Source organism: Agelaius phoeniceus, chromosome 12 (assembly GCF_051311805.1).
Source record: "Agelaius phoeniceus isolate bAgePho1 chromosome 12, bAgePho1.hap1, whole genome shotgun sequence".
NCBI lineage: Eukaryota > Metazoa > Chordata > Aves > Passeriformes > Icteridae > Agelaius > Agelaius phoeniceus.
The window spans coordinates 15,923,024-15,945,200 of NC_135276.1; the positions used below are offsets into that span (position 1 = coordinate 15,923,024).

General features: G+C 54.9%; 2 protein-coding genes across 5 annotated transcripts in view; both read right to left on the reverse strand.

Annotated features, from left to right (window-relative positions):
- The window catches only part of CNGB1 (cyclic nucleotide gated channel subunit beta 1), a 30,863-nt gene extending 18,423 nt beyond the window's left edge, over positions 1-12,440 (reverse strand). For all 3 annotated transcript variants that reach the window (XM_077185058.1, XM_077185057.1, XM_077185056.1), the window contains exons 1-14: positions 12,346-12,440; positions 9,978-10,202; positions 9,694-9,751; positions 9,508-9,565; positions 9,275-9,401; positions 8,997-9,039; positions 8,767-8,833; positions 8,455-8,536; positions 7,798-7,834; positions 7,322-7,472; positions 7,142-7,217; positions 6,570-6,606; positions 2,718-2,883; positions 1,501-2,235 (exon numbers count right to left, since the gene is read on the reverse strand). In XM_077185058.1, the coding sequence (XP_077041173.1) occupies positions 1,501-2,235; positions 2,718-2,883; positions 6,570-6,606; positions 7,142-7,217; positions 7,322-7,472; positions 7,798-7,834; positions 8,455-8,536; positions 8,767-8,833; positions 8,997-9,039; positions 9,275-9,401; positions 9,508-9,565; positions 9,694-9,751; positions 9,978-10,058 (1,718 nt within the window). In that variant the 5' untranslated portion in view covers positions 10,059-10,202; positions 12,346-12,440. The remainder of the gene's footprint in view (positions 1-1,500; positions 2,236-2,717; positions 2,884-6,569; positions 6,607-7,141; positions 7,218-7,321; positions 7,473-7,797; positions 7,835-8,454; positions 8,537-8,766; positions 8,834-8,996; positions 9,040-9,274; positions 9,402-9,507; positions 9,566-9,693; positions 9,752-9,977; positions 10,203-12,345) is intronic.
- Positions 12,441-13,246: 806 nt separating this feature from the next.
- On the reverse strand, positions 13,247-22,174 carry ZNF319 (zinc finger protein 319). Of its 2 annotated transcripts, none has more exons than XM_077184875.1 (2): positions 22,037-22,174; positions 13,247-20,639 (listed from the first exon to the last, which is right to left on the reverse strand). In XM_077184875.1, exon 2 carries the CDS (start codon positions 20,266-20,268, stop codon positions 18,607-18,609), a length of 1,662 nt encoding a protein of 553 aa, XP_077040990.1. In that variant the 5' UTR covers positions 20,269-20,639; positions 22,037-22,174; the 3' UTR covers positions 13,247-18,606. The 2 variants fall into 2 exon arrangements, with proteins under 2 accessions (XP_077040990.1, XP_077040989.1); XM_077184874.1 differs by having other exon boundaries at positions 22,027-22,165.
- Positions 22,175-22,177: the final 3 nt, after the last annotated feature.

The following is a 22,177-nucleotide window of genomic DNA, read 5'->3' on the forward strand; positions in this document are numbered from 1 at the left end:
AGGTGATAAATAAATCAGGGCATTGCATGGGCATGGGCAAAACCTGCACAGGCAGAAAGATCCAGGCAGAATGTTTCTCCTCCTGTGCATCATTTCTCATATAATTAAAATGGGACAAAAAAAAAGCCAAAATCTAATTTCCAGGCAAGGCTTTCCCACAAGCACTATTCAAATCCCACGTTTGCCTGTGCAAGACACCACCAGGACACATAATTCTCATTTTCCTTCCTAAGCAAGCACAGGCCTCAGCTCCACCATTCTGACAAAGGGGCTCTCAAGACTGATTTTGTTGCTTTAATATAACTTCATAACTGAAATAAAAGCACCTCAAATGTTGCTCTGTGCATTTACCTCTTGATTTGCTCTTTCCTGGCAAGAAATGCAAAGCAGGGATTTGGCATAAGGAGAATTTTAAGACAGCTAAATGCATGAAAATATTTGTTTTGTTATTTTTAATAATTTCCCCCCTTCATATTTAAAATTATGCTCCCTTCAAATGTGGTCACAAATCTTTCCATCCTAAACTAGAAAATCTAAACTAAAAAAAAAAATCTTTCCTTCCTAAACTAGACCAAGGGAGACCTGTTGGTCTCTCTTTTCCCAGTAAACAAACACATTGAAGGATGGAGTAGCATCTCATTCAGCCCACAACTGAAGCTCAAGTTTCTACAATGAAGCTCCAGGAACAGATTTTGATGAAATACAAACATATGGGTTTAACAGTGAGTAATCATGTGTTTTCAGCTCCTTCCTGAAAATCTAGCTACTTTAGAGGAATTAACACAGAATAATATTGTAGTGCTAGGTAATAAATTCCTAAATGTTTATCTCATGTGAAATCAGAGCAAACTACTAATCTGAGCAGAAAGATGTCTCCCAATAGCATCCAGACCAAAGTCACCACCTTCCACAAGAGCTCAGCTATTTTCTACAACAGGAAAAAATGAAAAATTGTACCTACTTGTATGAAGCAGCATCAACACACAATCCTGTCTTTACATTCAGCTCTGTAGCACTCAAAATAATCTCGAGTGCCTTGAATTAATGGGCACGGTTTAAACAGCACGGCCCATCTCCCGGAGCTGGCAGCTCCCGCCTCCCAAAGGCGCAGGAGGGGCTGCGGTTGCTACGGGCGGCCGCGATGGAGACGGAGCCCGAGTCACCAGGAGACGCTCCTGTCACCAGGTGCCGCGTCAGCAGCGAGCCCTGGGGCAGCCGGTGGCCAAAGCATCCTTTCTGCGTGCCATCCCTCCTGCCTGCCATCCCTCCTGCCTGCCATCCCTCCTGCTTGCCATCCCTCCTGCCTGCCCTCCTTCTCTCCTGCCATCCCTCTCTCCTGCCATCCCTGCCCAGCACAGCCATCCCTGCCCAGCCTGCCAGGCTGGGAGCTCTGCTGTGCCGTGGGTGTTTCAGCCTCTCCAGCTGGTGAACGCACTTGAAACAAAAGCTGCAATCACGCTCGTTTCCAACAAAGCCCTAAAGGCAACGGGAGCCACTCACTCTGCACTCTCCTGCTGCTCCTCCTCTTTCTTATCTTCCTCTTTCTTCTTTTCCTCTTTCTTTTTCTCCTTCTCTTTTTTCCTCTCCTTCTCTTTCTTCCTCTTCTCCTCTTTCTTCTTCACCTCCTCCTTCTTCTTCTTCTCTTCTTTCTTCTTCACCTCCTCCTTCCTCTCCTCTTCCTTTCTGTCCTCCTCTATCTTCCTCTCCTCTTCCTCTTTCCTCCTCTCCTCTTCCTCTTTCTTCCTGTCCTCCTCTATCTTCCTCTCCTCTTCCCCATTTTCCCTGTTCTCCTCCTTCTCTTTCTTCCTCTCCTCTTCCTCTTTTTTCTGGTCTTCCTCCTCTTGCTTCATCTCCTCCTCCTCCTCTTGCTTTCTCTCTTCTTCCTCCTCTTTCCTGTCCTCCTCCTCTTGCTTCCTCTCCTTTTCCTCCTTTCTCCTGTCCTCTTCCTCTTTCCTGTCCTCTTTCTCTTGCTTCATCTCTTCTTTCCTCTCCTCTTCCTCTTGCTTCATCTCCTCTTCTTTCCTCTCCTTCTCTTGCTTCATCTCCTCTTCCTCTTTTTTCCTCTCCTCTTCTTCTTTCTTCCTTTCCTCTTCCTCTTTCTTCCTCTCCTCCTCTTCTTCTTTCTTCCTTTCCTTTTCCTCTTTCTTCCTCTCTTCCTCCTCCTCCTCCTCTTTCTTCTCCTCCTCCTCCTTTTCTTCATCCCCCTTGGCAGTGTTTGGGGAGCACAAACAGATTCTGGAAAGGAGAAGCTCATGAGTTGAAGCCCCCCAGCTCTGAACACACTGCCCAGCCCTTGGGCAGACCCCAGCATGGTTTCTATGGCAGAAGCAAGGATGAATTATACAGAGACAGCTTCCATTTCTGAATGGCATTCCAGCTGCATGCACCACTGCTGGAACAAAGCCTCTTGCCCTGGGGCCAAATTCTACTCACAGGAGCCCAAGCAGAGCCTCCCTCACCTGTCCTCTGCAAGGCACTGTGAGCATTGCTCCCATGGCTCTGCACTTACCTGAGACACCAGGAGAAAAAGATATTTGATCAAGCACCTTTTGGATCCTGCTGGGGGATGTCCTCCTTTTTGGAAACAGGCACCTTGGCTGCCAGCACCAGCCCTTGCAAGGATGGATGCTGGACAGGCTTGTCCCCTCCCATGGCCACCACACTGGTGGCTGGAGAGCACACAGACCTGCCCATCAACAGCATCTCCCTTCCCCTACCTGGGTTCTTCTTCCTGAGGCTCCTCCTGTATGGTGGGAAGGGAATGAGGATCTGCCTGCAGCTCAGCCTCCTGAGCCCAGGCTGTCATCTCTTCATTCATCTGGCCATCCTCCATCTCTTCCAGGATGAGATGGGTTTCCTCCTGCTGCCCAGGGGCTGCATGAACTGAAACAGGAATGGGGAGAGGGAGGTGATGAAAGGACAGGGACAGCAGCAGCTTCTCCAGAGCCAGGGCAGGGCCCAGGTTTGCTGTGCTCAGTAGGGCAGTGCTGAAGCAGCTCTCAGCCTGCCCAGAGCTGGGCAGCCCTGCTGCCCCTGTGTAGATATTCCCAGTTCAGTCCAAGAAAGAACAGAGACAATTTCTCCCAGGCTGGGAGAGCCTGGGAATCTTAGAGGAAAAGAATTAAAACAATTATTATCTCTCTTTCTGTAACCATTGTTTATAGTTATGGTTCTCTACAGTGTGCTGTTCAAAGTATGCCAATAGTGTGAGTGAGATGCTTCTACTTTGAGACCAGTCAAGGATCACCTTATCACCACATGATAAAAAGACCCACAACTTTCACTAAAGGGGCCTTCTGATCCACCTGAGGACTGGAGTCTTTCTTTCTGTCCCTGACTCAACAGCATCACCCCTGAGCTGGGCTGCCCAGGTGCCTTGGGCTCCTTTGTCAGAAGGAAGAAGAAAATTCACCATTTTCTGCCAAGCACAGCCAAAACCCCACAAAGGCCTTGAGCAACCTGGTCTAGTGGAAATGTCCCTGCCCACAGCAAGGGGGGTGGAACTGGTTCAGCTTTAAGGGCCCTGCCAACCCAAACCACGCTGTGAGTCTATGAAAGCCACAATCCTGTGCACACAGATGAGTGCTGGCTGCCCTGCACGTGCAGCCTCCTCCACCAGCAGTGTCCTGGCCCACCTCCAGGCCATGTTTTCACCCTCCTTGCAATCTGGAAGAGCCCAAAGCCTTTCCCCTCTGTGAATTTCTGCCCTAGCACAGCCCAAGGGCCCTGGGTCTGCAAGACCCAACCCAGAGCCCACATCACAGCACTTGAGCATCATTTCCTGCCTGCTCTGAGCACCCTCCCCAGGGAACATCCCACAGCACTTCCCAGCATCTCTGGGGCAAAACCCACAGCAGGTTACTGGGTTTAGGCAGCTGCAGAGTGAGGAGTCTGACCCATGAGGAGCCCTCTCCCTGTCCCAGGGGTGCCCATCCTGCCACATCAGGCTCACACCAGACAAACAGGAGGAGGAAGCACATCCGCTCACTGGAAAACCAGTTTATTTTGAGGTCTGCCTGACAGCAAAACTTACATGTCCACAGCAAAGCTAATAGGAAATGTGCAAAGTGAACTACAGAAAGGCAGGAAACCTGTGCAGTGTCATATCTGTGGCTTATTTACCCACCCCATGGTGTCCACAATGCCTTTAGCCCATTCCCTCTGGATTTCCATTAATTAAAACATGGGGGAGCAATCACGGAAATGGCTTTTAAAGCACACCATGGCTTTTGGATACATTATATGAAAATGTGGTAAATACTAAAACTGTGTCCTGGTACAAGCAAGATTCATTTTAAACACAGGGGGTGGATCTCAAGGGGTCTCCTGGCTCACAACTCATTGTTAGAATTGCCTGGATGGTCCTTGAGAGACGCAGCAGTGGGAGATCTTAACCTGGCCTATCAATACATCAGGGGGCTTATTCAAAATATGGAAAAAGGCTTTTCACCAAAGTCTGTAAGGACAAGGGGCAACAGTTTTAAACTGAAAGAGGGACATTCACATTGGACATAAGGAAGGAATAGTGTGCTGTGGCTGCCCCATGCTGGAAGTGTTCAAGGCCAGGTTGGACAGGGCCTGGAGCAACTTTGTCCAATGGACAGGGAAGTTGGACCAGATCATCTTCAAAGGTCACTCACAACCCAAACCAGACTGCTACTCCAAGGTCTGTATCCAAAACCTGGGGCTCCCACCGCCCTGAGCCCAGCGTGCCTGCCCTGGCCATGCCTGCCTGCAACCTCTGGGCTGGAGACAGCCCCTGGAATCCCCTCCCTGCTGGGACATTCCTGCTGCTGCATCCATGGAGCTGAGAGCTTCAGGAGGGAGCAGCCATAGCTGGAGTAAGGAGAGTTTGGGGTAAGCTCTCTCAGAAGAAGAGCCTGGGCAAATATGTTTAACCATGAACTCCAACCTATTCACCTAGAGATAACCTCACCCTCCTGATTTGCTGCTGCAAATCAGAGCCCTTTCCACTTGCTGGGAGGAAACACTCAGTTATGGAAGAAAAGCAACAAGGAGCTGACAAGAGCTTCAAGAGGTTTATAACATTACACCTCAGAGGCAGAAGTTGACTCAAAGAAGCCTGGAGATTTCAGCTGGGGGTCTTGGGGTGAATATTCAGATGTTGTGGGGGCATTGAGAGGGCCAGGAGTGCTGGGAGACTGCAGCAAGAGGATTTCTGCCTCTGAGGTGTCCTGAGTGATGCTTTTCTACCATCCTGTAAATTATAGCTCCCATCTCACAGACACCATCCTGCAAAACCAGCAGCTCCAATTCCCAGAGCAAAAAGGGAGCCAAGTGGGACAGCCCTGGGGCTGGGTCCCTGTGCCAGCCTTGGGTCCCCACTGCCCCAGCTGGGAAGGAGCTGGACACCATTTGCAGATTCCCCTTTGCTTTTCCTCCCCAGCTGTGCTTTCTCCTCAGGTTGGTCTCTTTGGGGTGTGGGAAGGGCTGGTTTGCTGGGTCTTCGTTTTCCGTTTGTTTCAGAGGCGCTAAGCCCCTTTGCCCCCTGAAACAAAAGGAGAAGGAAAACATTAATGAGCGTGCTGGCAGTCTGGTGCCAGGGCAGATCTCTTGCTTGACTCAATAATTCCCTTCCTTGGGCAGGTTAAGTGACCTGGAGATGCCTCAAGGCACCAAAGCCAGCTGGGCACCAGGGCAGTGCTCACCCAGCAGCATCCCTGGTTCTGCCTCTTCCCGAGCTCCATGGCAGCACACAGGGCTCCAGTTTGTACAAACACATGGAGAAATGCCTTCCCCCAGGATTTCCCTCTCTCAGCTTCTGCCAAGGGGCTCTTGGCCTTCGGGAACAACTTCCCAGCATATCCCTGGGGGTGTGCATTTTCCATGTGCCTCAACTGTCCCTGCTGCCATCAGCAGCTCCCACAGCCCAACCAGCCACTCCTTTCAAGGGACAGCACTTGCACAGGGGTGTGTAACCCTGCTTAGACCATCCAGAGAGGCAGCTGTGGCTCTGCATTTTGTCCAGCATCCCCCAAAGTGGCTGCAGTGGGGAGCCAAGTCCCCCCTGCCTGCAGAGCTGGTGCTTGATGCCCTCCATGGGCGTGCAGCAGTGTGAACCCTGCAGGTTTTCCCACAGCCATGAAGATTCCATTCTAAGACATCTAACCCCAGCATTTTGTTTTCCTGGGGTACCTTCCTAGACATCTCACACCAGGTCTGGCAAACACCAAAGGAGAGAAAGAAAGCAGCAGGTTTGAATTCCCTTGTAATTCTTTGATCACATCCCTCCAGCTCCAGCACAGCTCAGGACAGACCCTGATTTCAGCACTAACCTGAAAACCCAGGACCTGAGGCTGTGGCATGCTGCACTTGGAGACTCCCTCAGCCTGAGTTTTACCAAGCCCACAACACAGCTCAGCAACAGCTCCCTCTTCCCAAGTGTCAACAGCCTCCCATGGCTTCCCTGGGGGGTTCCAGGGGCTCCTGAGCTGGCACACAGGGCAGACCAGGGGATAAAGATGCCAGTGACCCCCTCTTCCCAGTAACCCAAGCCAATAAAGAGCTTGGCAGTCAAACCACCATGAAGAAATGGAGCCATCACTTACTTTGTTCCACAGGACTCGAGGTTGCTGTGGCCACTCCCTGTCAAGAGGAGAAGGGAACCATGAGACACCGCTCATTTTCAATAACCCTTAATTTTTTACCCTCAATGCCCCTTTCAGTACAGGTAGCCCTTTTACTCTAAATACCCCATTTTTGTGGCAAGTTGGATGGTTTGGCCATGGGCACGAGCATCCCCACACTCAATGGTACAGAGCAGGAGTTTGCCTGGGGGCCAGGGAAGGAAAGGAGAACTCTGTAAAGCTGCTGGTGCTTCTCCTTAGAGCTGGGACCACACCTGCATGAGATGCCAGAGCCTGGACACCAGCCAGTGCTGCACAGAAAGGCAAGGGAACAGTAAAGAAAGCACATGCTACAGGATCTCCTGCTGCTCAGAAGCCAAACATTGGCTTTCATCAGCTAAGCAGGTCATGGGGACTTGTTCTCCTGACAGAACTGGGTGACAGCCCAAAGCAGGTCCCAGCACTGATCTAATGGCATCTGCAGGGCAGGAGACGCCCTGCTCATCAGGGATGTGGTGTTCCCGTGCTCTTTCCCTGTCCATCAGGCAGCCTACCTGTGTGTCCTGCTTCTCCCTGGTCACTGGCTGCGGCATCACCTTCTCCAGCCCTTGGATAAACCAGCTGAACATCCTGCAGACAAGAAACCCCTGGTAGGGCTGGCAGCCAGAGCCTTTCTCCAGCACCAGCCGCCCCTGTGGCCAGCAGAGCCTGGCAGAAGGTGCCCCTGTGGTTACCTGGTGCCATCCCCAGCCCCGGGCTGGGGGCTCAGGGCAGCCCCTGGCTCCGGCTGGCCCTGGGCTGCCGCTGCCTTCGCTGCTGCTGTGGTGCTTGGAGCGCCTGGAGCGCTGGGTTTAGACTTCTCCTGGGTTTTAGTCCCTTCTGTGCCTGCTCAGGTTTATTGGAAAGAAGGAGGATTGGCAATGGAGCTGTCATAAATTGTTGGGAAGTGGAGCAAGCCAGGAAGGGTCGCCCTGTCCCGCAGAGGGACAGGCCTCGGGGGCTCCCCTGGCAGCCTGCCTAGGGCGAGGACATGGGGACAGATGGGGACACAGGCTGTGGAGGGCTGTGCCAGGATGGCAGGACCTTTGTCCCCACCCCTGGGACCCGTGTCCCCACCCCTCCTGGCACAGAGGGAATCCTGGAGACGAGGCCAGCCCAGCCCGGCCCGGCCTGGCCCAGCCGCGGTCGCGGATCGGATCAGATCGCTCACCTTCCACCGCGCCTTCGCTCTTCTCCTTGGGCTCTGTCTGCAGAGGGACAGAGGGACGGATGAACATGGCAAAGCACTGCCCACGGCCTCAGGCCACCCCAGGTGGACATGTCCCCAGCACAAGAGGACCCTCATGCTCATCCCCTCATGCTCATCCCCACATGCTCATCCCCACATGCTCAGCCCCTCATGCTCATCCCCTCATGCTCAGCCCCACATGCTCAGCCCCACATGCTCATCCCCACATGCTCGTCCCCTCATGCTCGTCCCCTCATGCTCAGCCCCACATGCTCATCCCCACATGCTCATCCCCACATGCTCAGCCCCACACGTTCATCCCCTCATGCTCATCCCCTCATGCTCAGCCTCACACACCGCCCGCTCTGGTTTCAGCCCCACTGCCCTGACAACAAGCAGTTAACCCAGACACCAACCCTGCTGACCCCAGCCCGTCAGTCCCAAAGGAAGGATCCTCCCTGCATCAGGGTGGAGGAACACCGGGACAGCACCAAAGGTCTCTTTTTGCTCTGTGGAATTCCCTTGGGTTTTCCTCCCCAGGGTCCCAGCTGGGGTGTGCAGAGGATGAAGGCAGGGAGCTCGCCCCATTCTCCTCTCTGCCCGGTAGTCCCCGCTCCTCCCGAGCTAGGCAGCGCTCACCTCCGGCTTTTTCATCCCCTCTGGCTGCGGCAAAATCCTCTCGAAGCCCTGTGAGAGCCAGCTGAGCACTCGTTGTCCTGCCCTGCGGGGAGAGCGCCGCGCTCGGGGAGCTCATCCTGCTCCCTCCTGCCCTCCCGCATCCCCCGGCCCGGCCGGGCACCCACCGGGCACCCACCACTGCTCCGGGGAGCTCATCCTGCTCCCTCCTGCCCTCCCGCATCCCCCGGCCTGGCCGGGCACCCACCACTGCTCCGGGGAGCTCATCCTGCTCCCTCCTGCCCTCCCACACCCCCGGCCCGGCCGGGCACCCACCACTGCTCCGGGGTGCTCTCCGGCTCCCCCTCGGACACGTCCTCCTCGGCATCGAAGGGAGTTATCTCTGCAAGGAGAGCACTGCTGTGGGCATGGGGAATTGCACTGCTGGCAGCTTCAGGTGTCCCCATCAGCCAGCGCAAGGGGACAATAGTGCCGGTGTCACCAGCCGGGGAGTGGGATGGGGAGTCCCAGGATGCTGCACACTACAAACCCCCAGATCTCCTTACCCAGACCATCGTCATCCTCATCTCCAATGACCTGGACCTCTGTCTGAAAAGCCAAAAATATTGTCTGAAAACCTGACAGCCCAAGAGGGGGATCACCCCTCTGAGTGGGGAGGGAAACCTGCCCTTTCCCCAGGGATGGATGAAGGTAGAAACCCATGCAGGGCAGGTTTAGTGCTCCCAGTCAGCACCGGGAGAGTGATAAGAAGGAAAAAAGAAGAAAAGGTAAAAAGAGGCAGAAGCTCAAATATACCAAATCATTTCCCAGATCTGTTTCCTACCTCATCAGCAATGTCAATACTTGTCTCGAAGCTCTTCCCGAGTGCCTGCAGCCCTGGGGCTGGGGCTGGCTGGGGAATCACCTTCTCCAGCCCATGGGAGAGCCAGGAGAGCACACTGCTCCCCACACTGCCAGGGAAACGGGTGAGTCAAGCTGGGAACACCATCCAAGGCATCCCCAACAAAAAGCAAAATCCCAAGAAATCATGCTGCACAAAGGGTGCAGGAGCCGTACCTGTCAAACACAGAACTTGATTCCTCAGAAGCCACAAAGGTCACTTTCTTTTCTATTTCTTCAATAGCAGCAGGGGAAAATAAGACAAGCTCCTATCACCACTCTGGCAGCCCCAAGAGGCCAGGCAGGAGTGGGACAGGAGGGTGAAGGAGCACTGATGTGCAGCCTGAGCCATGTGGGGCTTACCCTCCGTGCGTGCCCGCTCAGCAGCATCTGTGGGGCCAGCAGCCTTTCCTGTCGGTGCCTTCAGGACAAAAGGCAGCAGGTGGCAGAGAATGAGGCACAGGGGACACTGTCCCTGTTCAAAGGTGGCTGCAAACCCCAGGGACTCCCCGTGCTCCTGCAGGAATGCATCCCAGCCCCCTTCCCTGCTGGGGATGCTGCAGTGCTGGGGATGGACGCAGAGGCACCAGGCACCTCTCACCATGCTCATGGTGTCCCCATCACCCCCAGGCTGGCTCCCTGCTCACCTTGGCTGGCTGCACAGGGGTCTCCTCTGCCACGTGGGGCACCGGGGGCTGGGGCACCACCCGGTCAATCCAGCCCATCATCCCGCTGGCTGCGGGCACTGCCCGGGCTCTCCAGCTGGCAGGAGCCCAGCACGGGGGTGCACACTGCCCAGCAACACCAGCCACTCACTGGGCTGTCTCCTGAGCAGCCCAAGAAGGTCCTTGGTGTCCCTCTGCCTCCAGGTCCTGCGTGGGAAACACGGCACTGCAGCACAGCCAGAGCAAACCCCAGCTCAAGCCTCATCCCTCACTGCTATTGGGAGCAAAATAAACACTCTTTTATTCTCACCATCTCAGTTAAACTTGCTTTTCCTGAAGGTAGCTCCTCAGTTAGATGTTTTATTTTCACACCTGTCCTGACTAGGAAGCCATTGCAGATAGATCACAGAAGCTGTGATGCTCTCCCTACTCTCCCCATCATTTTTTATTTGAGGGAAGCTGAACAGTAATTTGAAGATGTTTTTTATGAGGAAGTTCATGTCACAACACACAAATCCCCTCTTTCTGTCCCTGCTAAACAACTCTGCTCCACCACCTTTCAGCCACACCCCAGGGACTTGGTGGCTGCTGGGGCACCTGCTGGGTGCTCTGGCAAAGGCAGCAAAGGCACCCAGCACTGGCTGCTGTGATGTTGATAGGGCAGGGAAAAGTGAGATTTTGCAGAGCTGTCCAAGCTCTGGCTGCTTGGTCTTTTTGGGTCCCTTCCTTCCCTTTGTGAAGCCAGGCTAGGATACAGAGCCAAGTGATGCTGCACATTCCCCTTAGGTACTGAACAAGAGCTGGGGGCTCTCAGCCAGCTCAAACTGGGGGTGTCACCTCTTGTTGTCTCTCTGAAGGGCTGTGCTTTGCCCAAAATGCCCCTCTAAAGATACCCCACTCTGCCCAAAATGAAGGGCTCAGGAGCACCTCAGACAGCCCCAGGTGATACCTGTGAAGGGCAAAAGGAAGCAGAGCCCTGAGCTCCTTCCAGCCTGGCCAGGAGACTGCACAGGAGTTTCAGTCCCAGTCCCACATGCAGCAGGAAGAGGCTGGAAGCTGCTCAGCACTGGGCTCTTTGAATTAACCCCTCATGCAGCTTTCAGGCCTGCAGGACATCTTCAGCTCCCTTGAGATGGCTCACTGGGGGCTCTCCAAAGCCAAACTCCAGGCTGGGGTTTGCAGGAAGGGTGATGTGTGCCCGCAGCCCTTTGCTTGCCTGCAACTCCATGCAGTCTCTCAGAGACCCCCAGACCCCACAGCTGGACAGAGTGGCTGTAAAACACCTCCTGAGGCCTGACAGCCAGAAATCAATTAAATCACCTTGTATCTCACTGGGTACAAGGGATTAAGGAGCTGTGAACACCCTGGGAAGGAAAAGCTGCCAGTGTCTGCAGCAGAGGCATTTCCACCCATGCTTTGGTCCCAAAGAAGCCCAGGGTCCATGGGCACAACTGAGCCCAAACAATCCTGGAGAAAGTCCCCTGAGGCTGCAGCGTGCCCCCCTTGTCAGCCAAGGGCTCCTCCTCCCTCACCATGAGTTTGTGCAGCTGTAAAAGCCTGGACCATATCCCTGTCCTTGGTCTGGGAGAGAAAGTGGAGGGCAGAGTCTGTTCCTCTGCCAGATCTGAACGAGAAATGGGCAGAAACATTTGTGGGTCCCCACAAAATTAGCTGCTGAAAGAAATAGGAATAAGGAGCCAGGATTTGCCTTCAGTGACATGAAAGAGTTGGCAGCCTTCTGCACCCTGCATTGCAGGCACCCAGCGGTGCCACCACCTGTTGTGGCAGCTCCTTCTGCCAGCCAGCAAAGGGCCTTGGTCTCATTTCTAAGAGCAAGAAGGGCACAGACCCACAGCCCCATTTGGAGCAGGGAGCACCGTGGCCTTTCCTTCCCCCCCAGCAGCTGATGAAACCTCCACACCACCCAGCCCTCGCAGCATCACTCCCCATGGACCAGCACAGCTCCTCCCCCGGCTGTTTCAGATCCCCAAACCCCCTGGGATGGCAGAGGTGGCCCTGCAGAGCCTCCCTCGCCTCCCTGGCTGCCACTTACCCCCGCGGGCTCAGCACTGCCTCCCTGGGCAGCCACGCTGGGTCGGAGGGCTCCCCTGGCCACTGCAGCTCGCCACTGCCCCCCCAGCCACCCCGACCGGCTCAGGGCTCTGCGGGGATTAGCCCTGTGCTGCCTGCAAATGGGATTACTGCCACCCAGCTGTCCTGAGTGCCCTGGCTTCCAGCAGCCTGCCTGCCTTCCGTGCAGCAGGGTGCTGAAAAAAAAAACTAAACAACAAACCCAAAATCAAACAGGTTTGAGCGCTCTCAAAATCCCAAAGGTACCCCAGGCACTCACCAGCAGTGATGTGGGGAAGGCAGGAGTCTCACCCATGGGCAGGGGGTGCAGGGATGTGCAGAGGAGCAGCACTGGAGCTGCTGAAAGCCCGTGGGGTGACACAAGGTGATGTGCCAAGGGTGCTCCACCCACAGCTCTGCCCCAGCTCCTGAGCAACCACAGCAAATCTGCGCTGGGCTGGGCTAAGCCTCCCCTTGCTGAGCCTGCCAATTGCTGCTTGATCCGTTTACCTCCAGCCCTGCACGACTGCCAGCCTTTCCCACTGCCCCTAATCTTGGCCACAATGACACCCTGGAATCCAGGTGCCAACATGGCTTCTGTGGCCCATGTCCAGCATGTTTCTGCACGCCCAGAGCTCCCTGACCTGCTTCCTCCTTCCCTGGCTCCATGGGTGGGCAACGAGTACCCATCCTGCCTAGCCCCAGAGCTCTGTAGCAGGCTCCTCTCTTGCTGTCACAGGATGAGGGATGCAGAACAAACCCTCAGGAAAAGCTTGAACAGTTGGATGTGGGGCTGGCATCCCAGAGCACAACACGCAGCAGTTTCTGCCCCATGAACAGCTGCTCCCTTTGGGCAGGAAGAGACTCCTGCCTGCTCCTGCCCTGAAGCTCCCAGGGAGGAGTTTTGACCTGGGGAGGGATCATTCCAGTTCTAGCAGGGGCAAAACCACTCAGCATACTCTGCTTGTGTTTGCTTTCAGCCCCTGGGAGCCTGCTCATACCCTGCATCTTCTGGTTACCAGGAAGATGAACCATCAATTCTACTTTGAAAAAGTTCAGGGGAAAGAAAGAAAACATGAAAAAAAACCCCAAGCAGAGCCAGACAGAGCATAAAGACAGATGAGGAGGCAGCGCTTGGCACAGGGCCTCCTCTCCAGAAACCTTACACACCCACAGGAAGGTATAAATAACTATAAATTTATTAGTAAAGCAAAACCATTTGACACTCACACAGAAGAGCGGGATGTGTTATTACAATATATATACACACATACATGGAGTATCATCTTAGAAACACATGGAGAGCAGTGTTAAAGGCACTGCAAGCCACACAAACCTCAGCAACCTTGGCTGTGACTCCTGACAGCCCGAGAAACTCTGCTGGAGTCATGAGCACAGGTTGGGAGGTGCCCAGGAATCTCCCTGACCATGAAGTCCCTCAGATCCACGGCTTGGAGGCACTCAGAAACAAGCCCACGGTCCAGCTGCCACCTGCGGTCCTGCTCTCCCCACTGAGCATCCCAGGCACGCTGTGAGAGCAGCATCTTCACATCCACAAAGTGCCAGGGGCAGCTGCCAGGAGATGCTGCAGAGGAAGCTGGGGAGAAGCTGGGTCCTCACCTGGGTCTGGGGGGAGCTGCAGCCCCAAACCTCACTGGCCTGCCCTTACTGAACCTCAGCATTTCACCTGCATGCACAGGAACCTTCCCACAGGTGAACTCACCACCCAATGGAGAGAGTCAAACTCTGAAGTATAACAAGATAAACAAGAGGGTTTTGCCTATTTTGTAATGGCCAGGCTTCAGCTGCAGCCTGGAGTTGATGGTAAATACCCAAGGGAAGTGCAGAAAGTGTTCTCCTCCCTCCTCCCTGCAAGAGCAGGCTTGAGTGCCCAGAGATGGTCCCAAAACTCAGTCGGAGGATGCTTTCCCCTTTGTCCCCCAGTCCAGCACATGGGCCCCAAGATCAGAGCATGAACATCTTCCCACCCAGACTGCAGAGATGGCATCTGCTCACCAGAGAGCTGGCATGGCCACCTGAGCATGCCCCTGGTCCCAGGGGTGTCCCTGCCACAGCTAACTCAGCTCAGCTGCCTGCTTGATGCACACAGGTGCTCCACAGCACTCCCAGGGGAACCAACTGCACTGCCTGAGCCCACCCCAGTGCCAGGACACCTCCCAGGAATGCTGACAGTCCTTCCCTGACCTAATCCCCAGCCTTGGAGATGGAAATGGCAGCTCCCACCCCAGTCTCCATTTCCTACAGCTCTGCTCTGGCTCTTGGTCCTGGCTTGGATTCACTTGTCAGAGCATGGGCAGGACCCCATGCCAAGCTGCCAGGTCACAGGCATTGCCCATGCCCAGTGAAATGGATGGCCTGCTGGGGGGAAGGACCACTGCATTCCAGCAAGACTCAGGTCCTAAACACCTGATCTCACCATCAGTGGTTTGGTATCACTGGGATCCAGCCTCAGCCTGGGAAAGGAATTTGGGGCTGGGGAGAGCAGAGGGAGGTGGGAAGGAAGGAAGGAAGGGACTTCACAATCAGTGTGGAAGAAGGAATGAAAAACAAACCACTGCTTACAAATAAAGAACTGAACAAAGAAAAGAAGCTGAGAATGTCTTTTAAAAGTATAAGCTGTGGAAGGGAAAGAGCTGAGACAACTAAAGGCATCCTGTAGGTAGGGTCAGGGGAAGTGAAGATCAATAAAAGCCCAGGTTACAGACTACCTTTTCCTGGACCCAGGAAGCCAGAGGAACAACAGCCCTAGAGAGCAGGACTTATGTCCTGGAGAACACCCACACAACCTCTGCCCAACCTAACCCTCCTCTCCACCTACTCAGACTGCCTGCCAAGGAGAGCCACCCTTTGGGAGGGACCCCCCTACCCAGCCCCTCAGCATCTTCAGGTGGGCTGCAGCCAGGTCCTGAACGGCCTGGAGCACTTGCCACGGGGCTGATGGCACAGCAGCTCCAGCACAGCAGCTCTCTGGGGTGCTGCAGGGCACTGAGGAATGCAAGGGGCCAAGCAGAGGCTGGAGCCTGAAAATTGCTCGAAATAAACACCAGAAGTGAAGTGCAACAGGTACAGAGTAGAGACATGGTTTACTCCCCAGAGGGCTTTGGCCCCAGCTGCTCTTTGGTTTGAAAAGGAAACATCAGCAGTGAGCAGAGCCCTGCAGTGTGATGTCCCAGGGACACCAGCTCCCAGGGCAGCCTGTGCCTCCCCACACAGCAGCACAGTGCTCCTGACCCTCCTGTGCCTCCTGCTGCCTCCACCTCCTCCTACCTCACTGACACAACCTGACCTAAAGGCACAGCAATGGAGATGGACCTCCTTCCCCCAGCCCTGTAGGCAACACTGCTGCTTCCAGCTAGAAAATGCTCCTATAAAAATATACCCAAAGCTCTCTGTGGCCACTCAGTGCCCACCCCACACAGCAATGTTCTCCAGCTGCATGTTCTCCATGGGCTTCAGCTGGATTTGGGCTCCTGCAGGGCAGCAAATGAAACAAGAGACTGAGCCACCATGGACTCACAGCCAGGCCTAATAATGATGTTCTAATCCTGCACCATTATGTTTTTGAACCTGGAGGCCCCTATTCACCAGCTGATGACCTGGACCTGGGCTCATCCCTGCCAAGCTCTCCCCTCTCTCCCTGGCATGGGTCCCATGCACACAGCCCAGATGAGTCTCTCTGCCCAGGGCATTGCTTGGCCATTGCCACATCCTAGGCAGAGCCTCACTGGGATGTCCAGGGCTTTCCCAGCTGCTCAGCAGAAGAGAAACACCCCCCAACAGTCCCTGTGTCCAGCTGTACCAAGGCTCTGCAAAGTGTGGAGCTGTGTCTGGGGCTCAGCACCACCCTCCTCTGCTCCAAGTGCCAGGCAGTCACCCAGGCAGTTCCCCAGGCTCCTGGGAGGGAAGAGAGCAGGGCACATCCAGCTGATGATTTCTCCAAACCCTCCTCTGCTGCTCCAGAAAGAAACAGCAGAGCCACAACAGCCCATGGAGGCTGCAGCTGACTCTATCTCACAATGCCCTCCTAGCAAAGCTGAGCCTCTCTGCAAGCTCTGAGCCCTGGGCACTGATCCTGGCTGCCAGTGACCACTGATCCCCTGGCAGCTGTGCTGGCAAAGAGCAGAGGAACCATGGCCCAAGGCAGGAACAGAGCAAGGGTTCAGGTGAGTGCCACAGTCCTCATCTGGTCCCACATTTGCAGCCTCCATCACCACCAAGCCCTTCTGCAAAGACAGGATTAGCCTTCCTTTGTTTGGACTCTCTTTTACTCCTACAGCAAAGCATACACTGAACTTACTACATATTAAACAGCAAAAACCAGTTACCTAGAACTAAAGAGCTCTTTAAAAATCCAAGTTACCACATCTCTTTTGCTTTTTAAAGATTCAGTATGACATCAAGTTAAACTATACAGTATTTTTAATGAATTTTAACAAACTGCTTTTTTAAAAAAAAAGGTAAAACAAAAAAAAAAAAAAGAGGAAAAAGAAACACAGATGGAAAACTTGGTAGGAAGTTCTACATCTTTGAGGCAGCACAAAGTAAGATAACCATCATGGGTCCCTCTTCCTTGGGCAGCAGAGAGCACAGTCTGTTTTAATCACCTTAAAGTTGCACATGAAGAAGACTCAGCCCCAGGGTCTACCCTGTCACTTCCCTGTCCCAGCCCCTGAAAATGCACCCTGTTCCCCCTCACCATGCTGGAAATGGAAAACTAAAGCCTTTCTCCACCTTTCAGACAAATGTCCCCCAAAAGAGATGCAGGCCCAGTCCAACCCTCTGCAAGGTTAATCTGTCTACACTTGCCATGGACAAGAGTCATTAACCTTGTCCTAATCACTCGTGCAGCACATGGGCAACACCCTGGCTGCTGCTCACTGCAACCTCACAGGAGCACCAGCCAACAGCAGAGCTGAGCTGAGGCTGCCAGGGACCTCTGAAGACCCCCAGGTCCAACTCCTTGCTTGCACAGGTCAGCTGCAGCAGGTTGTTCAGGACCACATCCAGCCAGGGCCTGAACATCTCCACAGATGGACACTCAGTATCTCCAAAGATGGAGAGATGGAGGGGGAAGGCTGGGGGACAACCTAGTAGGCACATTTTCAACCTCCAAGGCATCTAACTGACATGTAATGGATCTCTTGGACATGAGAAGCCAGCAAATTCCTGCAGATGAAAACACCTGAGGCTGCATCAACCTTGCTAGGGGAGATTTATTTTTAAGTGATGTTTACAAGAAGTGTGCAAAACCTGAAGAATACAGACGAGGTAAAGAAAGGGCAAAGGGGTAAAACAGGACTCCTGCAAGAGGGGAAAAAATAGACTTTTTACCCACTGCTAACTTTGCCCTCCCCATGGAGCTGAGCCTGCAGGCCATAAAGGATTCTCCTGGCTCACAGCTGTAGGTTATTGTAGTGTTCATCTCACCCCTTAGTGTTGGAGCTATGACAGCCCATTGCCTGACCCTGCTGGAGGTACCACAGTCAGCCCAAGGGGTGCTCAAGGGGCTGGAGGCAAGGCAGGAGGAGGCTAAGTGCCTTGGGAAGCAGCTCTTGAATGGCAGGCTTTTGGTTGGGAGCAGGGTATGAATGCTGTAACAGAATCATGGAACTTTAGGGCTGGAAGGACCTTTGGAGATTATCTAGTCCAACCCCCCTGCTAAGTTAGGGTCACCTAAAGCAGGTTACACAGAAATATGTCCAGGTGGGTTCTGAATGTCTCTAGAGAGGGAGAGTCCATGACCTCCTCCCAGGCAGACTGTCCCAGTGCTCCGTGCCATGCTTTCTGGTGGCAGCTTCCTACAGCTCCCTGTGCAGCTGGCAGGGACAGGGGGCAGGCAGGCTCACTCAGACCCCTGCAGAGTGTGACAGCCAGCCACTGCAAAAGCAGCAATGCCAAAGTGCTTTTTGGAGCTGTGAAGCCCCATGGCTTTTCCCTTTCAACACTCTAGAAGGAGGGAGAGCAGGGGAGGTTGGGGCAGTCAATCAACACTAATGATCTGAAATGATGCCCTCAACTGAGCCTGGACCAAGTTGGGAGACCCCAGCAGCAGAAATCTGCCATCTCTATGCCAAGCAGCACTCCCTGGGAGAAAGGAGGGCTGGCTCTGCCTTGCTCCTAAACTCTCTCCAGAAGGAGAATCACCCAATCCTCCCCACCAACCGTGCCAGCAGGACAGGGGAAAAAGGCTGCACGCAAAGAGCTGGTGCCTGCAACAGACAGCTGAGCTCCAGGACTGGAACTGCAGGTACAGCACAAACTACAGTCCAGGGAACACCAGGCATCTACAGGCATAGCTTCCTCCCTCCACCTCCCTCCTCTCCTTTCCACCCCTTTGAGATGTCCACGTCGTCTGTTGCTACTTCGATACAGGCGGCATATCTGAGGCCAGAGGAAAGTTTACCTGCCCACACACCGTGCCCCCCCTTTCCCCCACACTCCCTGGAGGTTGGAGAGGGAAGGGAAGGCAGAGGCTCGGGAGCGTCCCATGCAAGCTGAAAGCCACGGCGGGGTGGGAGGCTCACGGCAAGCAGGCAGCCACCTGGTAGGCACCCTCGGCCGTGTGCTGCACGCTGTGCTCCTGCAGCAGGCCCAGGTCCAGGAAGCGCTCCCCGCACCACATGCACTTGTACTGCTGCTCGCGGGCGTGCACGCTGTGGTGCTTGTTGAGGTGCTCGCGCTGCTTGAAGGCCTTCTCGCAGGAGGAGCACTTGTAGGGCTTCTCGCCCGTGTGCACGCGCCGGTGCCGCTGCAGGTCCGACGCGTACTTGAACCGCTTTTCGCAGTCGGGGCACTTGAGGGGCTTCTCGCGGGCCGGGTCGCAGCGGTGCTGCACGAACTCCGAGGAGGAGAAGAAACGTCTCTCGCAGAGCGTGCACTTGAGCGGCTTCTCGGCGCAGTGGGCCAGCTGGTGCTTCTGCAGAGCCGAGGCCCGCTTGTAGGACTTGTTGCACACCGCGCACTTGAAGGGCCGCTCCGCGTTCTGCACGCACTTGTGCCGCAGCAGTTCCGAGGACTGGTTGAAGCCTTTCTGGCACACGTTGCACTTGAAGAGGTTCTCTATGCCGTGCACGTGCTGGTGGTACACCAGGTGCGAGGGCTGCACGAAGCCCTTCTCGCACAGGTTGCACTTGAAGCGCTCCTCGGCCTTGTGCGTGCGGCGGTGGCGCATGAGCGCGTACTGCTGCTTGAAGCTCATCTGGCACAGGTCGCACTTGAAGGGCCGCTCCTCGCTGTGCGTACGCTCGTGCTGCCGCAGGTCCGAGGGACGCTTGAAGGCCTTCTGGCACTCCCCGCAGCGGAAGGGCCGCTCCCCGCTGGGCGTGCAGGGGTGCTGCAGCAGCTCCGAGGATTCCTTGAAGTGCAGCTCGCAGACGTTGCACTTGAAGAGGTGCTCCCCCGAGTGGGCGTACATGTGGCGCACCAGGTGGGAGCGGTGCTTGAAGGTCTTCTCGCACACCGTGCACTTGTAGGGCCGCTCCGAGCTGTGCGTCCGTTTGTGGTGCACCAGGTGGGAGGACTGGCTGAAGCTCTTGTCGCACAGCGTGCACTTGTACGGCTTCTCGCCCGTGTGGATGCGCTCGTGCCGGGACAGCTCCGAGAGGTGCTTGAAGGTTTTCTGACAGATGGAGCAGCTGTAGGGCTTCTCCGAGGGGTCGAGAGGCTGTGAATGCTCCACCTCGGGAGGCTTGTAGGTCTTCTCACAAATAGAGCACTTCATGGCGTTGCCGTTGTGGACGTTGTGGTGCTGCGCCAGCGAGGTCAGGAGGGAGAAGCCCATCTTGCAAACCCCGCACACGAAGGGCTTCTGCTCCACCTGGATACACTGGTGTTCGAGGAGGTCGGTGGCCTGGTGGAAGATCTTCAGGCACTGGGTACACTGGAAAGAGCGGTCATGGCTTGGCAAGCACTGGTGCTCATGGGGGTTGGAGAGGTGGGCGAGGTCATGGCCACACACACCGCACTTGTGGGATGGCTCTCCAGCCTGGATGGGGGCGTGCTGGTGGTGCTGCAGTCCAGGGTCTGGCTGGAGCAGGATGCCGTACACGGCACAGCCCAGGGGGTTGTCAGCAGTGCTGGGAGGGATGGAGTGCTCTGGGAGGGCGGCTGCCCCAGCGTGGTGCTGCTGCGGTGGCGGCGGCTGCTGTGGTTGCTGCTGTTGCTGCTGCCAGCTTTCTGACATGCTTGGGGAAAAAAATGGGATTTTAGCAGTGATAGCTTCAGCTTCCCGGATGAAAGGGTTCAAGTAAAAGCAAGACACAAAGATTCTGAGATCCTGATTCCCTGTAAATGATCCCCTCAAGTTGAGACCAGAAAATCCAGCCCACAGCCAGGATCCTGGAAAGAAAAGCGGCGAAGGGACTCCAGAGCCTCCTCCTTAGACCAGCACAGGTTCTTTATGGACTGATTTGGTCTGGCTTTTCCTTCTTTTGGACAAAGGAACAGGAGGCAGAGGCAAGTGCCTTGAAGAGGAGAGGAGGCTCTTCTCCGTGCTGGCTGCGACGTGCTCACACTTGTGAGGGGCACAGGATACAACCCAGGGAGCAGCTCTCTCTGCAGGAAAGAAGACAGCTCATGTCAGTTCTTAGAGGAAATGTGGGCAATTCTCTATCAACCTTCTCCCATGTCTCTCTTTGAAAACTCTCCTGCATCCCTGCAAAGCTACCAAGAAGCCATTGTAGAACCAGAGCTCCACTTGCTGCTGTGCAAAGGGCCTGGGACAAGGAGTTGTCAGCCTGGAAAGGGCTGGGCTCTGTTTGGACACAGCCAGGCACACGTTTGGGTGTTGTGCCCTCATGAGAGGCAGCAAAACTGCCCAGGAGTCGCTCAGTTCAGCCTTGAGGGGGTCAGTGGATGTCCAGCACTGCTGTGGCACTGTCCCAGAACATGGTCTCTCTGCACAGGCTATGCACCAAACACTGTGCAATCAAGAAGCTACTGGGTTAGATTTTACACATCCTAACATGATCCCACCCCAGCTGAAACAGCTCTGTGAAACGGTTCTGCTCCTCCTGCAGCCTGGATATCGAGCCCATTACCCAAGGGATGCACGCAAAGCATTTCCCCCTCTCTGGGCAGCGCTTGTAGACTGGAAGAGCCAGGGAGCTCAGGAGAATATTTGCCCTCAGTGTTATCCTATCCTCAGACACAGGGATCAGTCTGTGAAGATAAAAGTGGAGTTAAAGCAGTGGCTTAGCTGAACCTCCTACCAAACTATGTAATAAAAGTACACTGAAGCCAACCAACCTATGCCAGATCCGCAGCCTGGCCTTGCTACAGAGCATCATCAGGCTCACTGGAAAGTGAGATGTCCAATAAAACCTGGCACCAACTTAGAGAAGAATAAGACCCACCAGCAAGCAGCAGATAGCAGCAGTGTCAACACACCTCAAGAGAGAAGAAGGTGCAAGCCCTGGTGAGCAGCAGCCAGCAGCACTCTTGGGCCTTGAGAGCACCCCCATGTCTGTGTCAAACCACCTGCCCTCAGGGTAAGGAAATCCTTGGTCTGCCACAACAATATTTTTTATGTTTAAAACTATGCAATAAAGAGCATCAGAGAATCCCACTCCCCAGCATCCCCACCTCCACTGGCACTCAGTTGAGACGGGGTTGAGCCCCGCAGCTCAGGTAGTCCTGGACCCACCTCTGACTGTGGGGACACTTCATCATTTTGTGCTCCAGCAAAGCCCCCAGGGGCACCATCACAGCCCTGCAGGCACGCAGATGCTCTCCTTCTCCTACAGAGCTCACCTTGACGGAGCGAGGGCTCGCAGTGCCGGTACCTGCACCGAGCTCGGCGGGACACCAAACTTCAGCCCAGCCCGGACGCCACCTTCCCCCGCACACACCGCGAACCGCGGGAGGATGAACCCACCGGCGGCGCACCCCGGGCTAACGGGGAGGGAAAACTGCGCCCCTGGCAGGGGAGAGCGATACCAACCTTGGCTTACCGAGGGCTCTGCGCGGGGACCCGCGTCGGCGCCAGCTCCAGCCTAACTCATCCCTCCGTGGGAGGTGGGAAGCGACAACCATTTAGGGAGCGCGGTCGGGAGCGCAGAGGTACTTTCAAACTGGCGAGGCGGCCTGCTCGG

Coding starts and splice junctions, on each gene's coding strand:
- ZNF319 (XM_077184875.1), bottom strand. CDS start 20,268: ATGTCAGAAAGCTGGCAGCAGCAACAGCAGCAACCACAGCAGCCGCCG.